Source organism: Lynx canadensis, chromosome D4 (genome assembly GCF_007474595.2).
Source record: "Lynx canadensis isolate LIC74 chromosome D4, mLynCan4.pri.v2, whole genome shotgun sequence".
Taxonomy (NCBI): domain Eukaryota; kingdom Metazoa; phylum Chordata; class Mammalia; order Carnivora; family Felidae; genus Lynx; species Lynx canadensis.
This window is the reverse complement of record NC_044315.2, coordinates 92,568,952-92,575,157: the sequence shown is the minus strand read 5'-3', so window position 1 is coordinate 92,575,157 and position 6,206 is coordinate 92,568,952. Positions and strand designations below refer to the sequence as shown.

Sequence of the window (6,206 nt, the reverse complement as noted above, 5' to 3'; positions counted from 1 at the left end):
GCTCTGACCCCCGTGGGGAGGCCCGGGGCTGACCCCGGGAGGGGGACGCTCAGGATGGAGAGCAAGATTGGGATCCCCACCGGACCCCCAAACAAGGGCCGGCAAACAAACACAGCAGGTGTTCAGGGGCTTCCCCTGGCCCTGCCACCGAGGTGGCCCTGAGGACACAGCCCCATCCTCACTCTCCTCAGGGCTCTGTACCTGTAGTGGCAAGGTGGCAGCGTCTTTTTTCTTAAATTTTTTAAGTTTATTTATTTTTGAGAGAGAGAGAGAGAGAGAGAGAGAGCGCGCGCGGGGGGGCGGGGGGCAGAAAGAGAGAGGGAGACACAGAATCCGAAGCAGGCTCCAGGCTCCGAGCTGTCAGCACAGAGCCCGACGCGGGGCTCGAACTCACGAACCGCGAGATCATGACCTGAGCCAGATGCTCAACCGGCTGAGAAGGTAGCAGCATCTTGATGTAGTGAAACAACAGAACGTATCAGACTGTGTGGTCCGGAGTACTATTCTAGAGTCGTTGAATTTTCAAAAAATGTTTATTTATTTTTGAGAGAGAGACAGTGTGAGCAGGGGAGGGACAGAGGGGGGGGGGGGGGACACAGGATCCAAAGCAGGCTCCAGGCTCCGAGCTGTCAGCACAGAGCCCTACTCGGGGTTCGAACTCATGCACTGTGAGATCATGACCTGAGCCGAAGTCAGACGCTTAACAGACTCCAGGCACCCCTCGAGCTGTTTAAACACGTGTGTGGGCCACTGGATCACAAAACAGAAATGTCTCACCGTGGGCCATGATAAGAAAACCGAGCCAGTGGGGGACATAGGTCTATAAACCAAACTGGAACTTTGGGGATGGAAGAAAGGAATGGCCGAGAGTAAACAGAATCCCCTCCACTCACACTCAGGAGGGGTAATGGGTGCCAGGGAAGGGGGGGGGTACGTGGTTGGAGGCACCTTCCAGAGGAGAGGATACTTGACCGGGGTCTTGAAGGGTGAGTAGGCGCTCGGCAGGTGGAGAAGCAGCAGAGGAGCAGAACAAGCAAGTGTGAAGGGAAAGGTCATGTATGAGAGCAATGGGGCCTCCTCACAGAGCCCAGGAGGGGGCCTGTGGGGGGGGAGGGTCCCAAGGGGAGAGGGCTGGACCCGGGGCTGGAGAGGAAAACCACCACCTCAGGGTGGAGGGTGGAGCGGGGGCCACTGCAAAATCCCAGGCCGCAGAAAGACCGCGTTTCAAGAAATATTTAACATCTCCCCCTTCTTTCCCATCTTCTCCCGCTGCCCCTGCACAGGCGCTGTGGGCACTTTTCAAAACTCTCCCGGCCTCAGGCCTACCTGCCTCCCCCCACCAGTTCCGCATCCTGACCCTGCCAGACCCTCCCCACCAGCTGGGCGGGAGCGGAGAGCCAGGACCGCATGCCCAGTGAGTCAGAGCTAGGATGTGAGTGCGCTAGAGTTAGGCTAACTTCAGGGGTGCCAGCGGATGGGGAGAGCCCGGTGGCCAGCCTGGAGGAGGGCAGCCCACCGGCAGCTACCCTGAAGGTGTCCATCAGCGTCCACAGACAACTGTGACCAAGCCCAGCCCCCGGTGGCACAGACAGCCGCGCCCACGAGTGTGTGGCCCGCAGACCCCCAAGCTTGAGAGGACTCGGACACTCTAGGGGCACCCAGTGTCCCCGCGACGCTGACACCCAGTCGGGTCGAAACGCTTAAGTCTGCACTGCATCCTCATTGTCCCAGGAAGGGGCAAGCCCAGGGCTGCGGCTGGAGTCGCTCCGCCCACCCCGTCCCCGTCCCCGTCCCCGTCCCCCCGCCCGGCCGCAGCCCTGGGGGTCGCACACGCGAACAGCCGCGGCCGGTCGGGGACCAGCGTGGACCCTCAGCAGCAACTCGAGGAGCGCGCCGCTCGCAGCCCAGCCCTCGCGGGCGCGCGCCTGCGCTCTGCCAGCCGCCTCGGGCACCGCGGCGCGTGCGCGGAGGAGGTGCCCACGATCTGCGCCTGCGCAAGACAGAGCGAGCCGCCGGCGGCGTACGCGGTGCGAGGGTTCGGTCGGCAACGTTAAGGGCCGCGCGCGCACGCAGGCACGTAAGCACGCACGCCCTGGGGAAGGGCCGCGTTCCGGCCGCTCGCAGTCGGCCCGAGCAGGGGGAAGGGAGGCGCCTTCGGTGTCGGCACGGGCGGAGGGGGTGGGAGGGAAGCCCTACGGTGGCCGTGGAGGGACGGCGCTACGGCTCCCACGCTGGGCCAAACGCTGCCGGCCGCCGGGCGCGCGAGCCCCGGGCCCTCCGGGGCGCCCTCGGGCGCGGACGCGTGAGCGGCCGGGACCCGCAGTCGCCGCTCCATCGGCACCATGCGGCCGCCCTGCTCCTGCAGCCCGTCGTGCCGGGGGGACCCGCCGGCCCGGCCGCCCGCACCGCCGGCCTCCCCCGACGCCGGCGCGGAGAGGGCACCTGGTGAGCGGCGGGCGGGCCTGCCCCGGGGTGGCGGGCGGCCGCCGCGTGCCGGGTCCCCGCCGGTCCTCGCCCGCCCCGGAAGCCCGCGGCGCCGACGCCGGAGGACCGTGCGTGGGGGCGGCGGCAGGCGCGTCCCCGCGACGAGCAGGGAGCGGGCGGGGACCCTGCGGACGAGGCCGGGCCGAGGCGAGCCACGCGGAGCCGCCCGGAGGCGCGGGACCAGGTTCTGGCCAAGCCTGCGGGAAGGGCTGGACGCGCCCGGCCGCCGCCTCCGCGACCCTCAGCGCAGACCCCGGGTCCCCGCGGCAGGGCCCCCGTGTGATGTGTCTCCCGAGCCCGCAACCAACCTGGCCGCCCCGGTCTCACACGTCCTGTACTTGCATGTTTTTCCACCCACAAGTTATTTAGGCGACCTGCGAGTGGCAGTTACTAGAGAGCCACTTGGTATTTATTTCTCCTTTCCTTGCGCCCAATCTGTGGGCCTGTGATGGCACCACTGGCAGTCAGCTGTCCTCCGCCTGGCGGTCACGGCCACCAGCTAACCCCCAGCACCCCGGGGAGCACAGCGCAGCCAGGGATGGGAGGGTGACGCAAACCTCTCCAGCTTGCTCCTAGCGGGTAACCGCGCCAGGGTTCAGGCCCAGCAGGTGACCTCAGAGCCCCGCAACTCGCTGTCTGCAGCACTTGGCCTGTCAAGTTGCTGACGCGAACTCATCCGTCTGTGTCCCCGTGAAGTGTCCCCAGTAGTGCCTGTGGAAAGAGCAACACCCCCTGCCCCCCCAGCCCCAGCAGATCCCCCTGACCTAGACTCAGTTCCGCTGCGGCCCCAGGGCTGGCTACTTTCCCAGAACGGATGCACCTGCTCACATCGTCCCGGGGCTGACCCGGCTCCTCTTTGTCGCTTTCCTGCAGGCCACCGCCTCCCCCAGGGCTCAGCTGCTGGCTTCCAGGCCTAGGTGCCCATGACGCCTATGCTGACCACTGCCTGGACACCACCGCTGCCACGAGCTAGCACCACCGCCCAGGTCCCAATGCCGGTCATGCCCATCCCGCGGCGGGTGCGCTCCTTCCACGGCCCGCACACCACCTGCCTGCACGCGGCCTGCGGGCCGGCGCGCACCTCCCGCCTGGCGCGCACTAAGTACAACAACTTCGACGTCTACATCCGGGCGCGCTGGCTCTACGGCTTCATCCGCTTCCTGCTCTACTTTAGCTGCAGCCTGTTCACGGCCACGCTGTGGGGCGCGCTGGCCGCCCTCTTCTGCCTGCAGTACCTGGGCGTGCGCGTCCTGCTGCGCTTCCAGCTCAAGCTGTCGGTGCTGCTGCTGCTGCTTGGCCGCCGGCGCGTCGACTTCCGCCTCCTGAACGAGCTGCTCATCTACGGGATCCGAGTAACCGTGCTGCTGGTTGGGGGCCTGGGCTGGTGCTTCATGGTCTTCGTGGACATGTGAGGGGCAGCGGCGGGCCTGGCTCCGGGGTTTCTCTGGCCCGACCGGTGGCGGTGGGCGCGCCTGTGGCCGTGTTCTCCTCGACGGGGTAGGTCAGGTCCTTGGTCTTCCCAAGCGGGCTCACGGATGGGGGTGGGCCCAGGCGTCCGCCCCGCCCCCAGCACGTGGGGGAGGGGGGCTGAGGCTGCGCCGCGAAGGGGACCGCCGGTGCCCCCTCTGCTGCCGGATTCCCCCCCCCCCCATCCTCCTGGTGTGCCCACGTCTGTACAGCGCCCGTGGCCGCCAGCCTGTACTTCCAGCCCCCGCGCTGCCAGGGTGGGCCCCGTTGGCCCCATCTGCCCCGGGGGAGCCTGTGTGTCCCTGCTGCCTGTCCGGCACACAGGCGTGGGCCGGGGTGTGCGAGTTCGTCCTGGCCAGCCTCCGGCCCCCTTCCCGCGAACCCCCAGCCCCTGCCCCAGCCTCAGGGGAGCGTCGGGCTCAGCTTGCTGAGGTACCACACTGCCACGAGGCTGTTCCCTCTGCCCCGGGCCACCGAATCCGGGCACGGCTCGCACACTCTGCGCCTGCGACCCTGAGAGGCGTAGGGGGTCCTGCGTCCCAGGCCAGGCTTCAGGGTCTTGTGGGTTTGCTTAGATGCAGTCTGGTGGGGGTGCGGGCGGCCTTGGCAGCTTCCCTAGATCAGGGTCCGGCCCAGGGCAGTGCTGGGTCAGGGGCAGGCCCGTCTTCTTCGGCCGGTTTGTTGACGTCAGGTTGGATGCCACAGCCTCTTCAGGTGTGGATTTCTGAGGAGGCAGCTTAACTCCTTGCTTGCTGGGGGAGGGGCTCTGGCTTCTCTTCCTGGGACTGGTGGCTGGAAGGGAACCGCACGTGCACGGAGCTGACGTCAGAGGTCTCGAGGAGGTGCGGCACGGCCTGAGCGGGCATCGCAGAAGCACAAGCAAAGCTTCTGTGTAAAAAGCGCCTCTTAGAGTTACGCGTGTGCCCCAGGGCCGGGCCTCTAAGCCAGGGACGTTCAGCCCCGTGCTCCTGCCCTGGTGGCCGCCAGAGCAGCTGTGGAGTGAAAGGCAGAAATGCACGGGGGGCGGGAGAGAACAAAGGGCTGGTAGTCCAGCGGGGGCCAGTGTGTTGCCCGGACCCCTGGCCTTGGCCTTGTCTGTCAGAGGAGGACAGAGTGGCCTGGGGGCTCAGTAGTCACTGTGGGTCTCTTGGCAAGTGAGAAGGCGCTTTGAATAATCGTGCTGGGGCAACAGGACACAGCCCCATACTAGGGAGTGACAGACCCGCGCTTCACCCTAGCTTGTCCCCACCCCCACCCCCGGGTGTGGGCAGTGCCCCTTTGACCCTGCCTGGCCGGGCAGTCCGGTGGCGGCGGTAGGGAGCTGTCGGACGGTTGGGTCCCACTGGAAGAGAGCCCCAGGTGGAGAAGGCGAAGGGCGCTCGGCGGTGAACCGTGCTCTGACTTGCAGCTTCCAGATCGCCGACCCGAGGGCCGCCCGGAGGCTCCTGGGGCGCCGTTCTTTTAGTTCCCCGGACGGCAGGCGGGGAGCTGACCTGCGTGCACGCCACTGCTCAGCGCCGCAGAATCTTTTGCACTAAGTCATGCTGTTTCCTCAGAGTTTCGTTTCGTGTTAATTGACTCGGATTCCCCCAGGGCTCCCGTCGGTGGGGTGGGCACGTGTCCGCGAAGTCAGGACGGCAGGAGGGGTCCGGCCGTGCGAGGGGGTGGCACACTGAACACAAAGATACTCCGCGTCTCGAGTGCCTGTTAAATTCTTTATTGAAATGAGCCACCTGCATTAAACTTATTTTTTTAACATGTTGACGGAGTGATTGTTTGAAGCTCAAAATCTTGTTTTAGTTTTTAAGGATGTAACCAACCAAAAACGTCGCAGATGGCGTCTGTCACGAGTAACACTGGGAGCGTGTTAAAGCAGTCCTCTATGATGCCGGGGGAGGAACAGATGTGGTGGGCTTTGGCGGGCCCACCTCGACCTCGGAGTCCTGGGGACGCGGTCAGGATGGCAGGCACAGTGGCAGCGCCGGTGGGGGGCCGTGGCCGGGTCCACGAGGGCCGACTCCCACCAGCAGACGGGCGTGAAGGGTCCTTACAGGGCGAGGGGACACCCGTGCGGTGAGTGGAAACAGGTCACAGAAGTGAGCACAGCGTGAGTCCCACTTCAGGGGAAGATACGTGTGTGCGGAGAAAACCCTGGCTGAAAACTAAAGTCGTGGTTCTTGTTTAACCAAAAGCACACGGGGCGCCCGACCGGCCCAGCCCGCAGAGCGTGCGAGTCTCAAATCTCAGGGTGGTGA

The 6,206-nt window shown here is 65.7% G+C and overlaps 1 protein-coding gene across 1 annotated transcript; it reads left to right on the top strand.

Moving 5' to 3' along the window:
* The first annotated feature begins 2,045 nt into the window (after positions 1 to 2,045).
* Positions 2,046 to 5,713, top strand: TMEM250 (transmembrane protein 250). Its single transcript, XM_030293832.2, has 2 exons — positions 2,046 to 2,445; positions 3,358 to 5,713. Exon 2 carries the CDS (start codon positions 3,408 to 3,410, stop codon positions 3,894 to 3,896), a length of 489 nt encoding a protein of 162 aa, XP_030149692.1. The 5' UTR covers positions 2,046 to 2,445; positions 3,358 to 3,407; the 3' UTR covers positions 3,897 to 5,713.
* Positions 5,714 to 6,206: the final 493 nt, after the last annotated feature.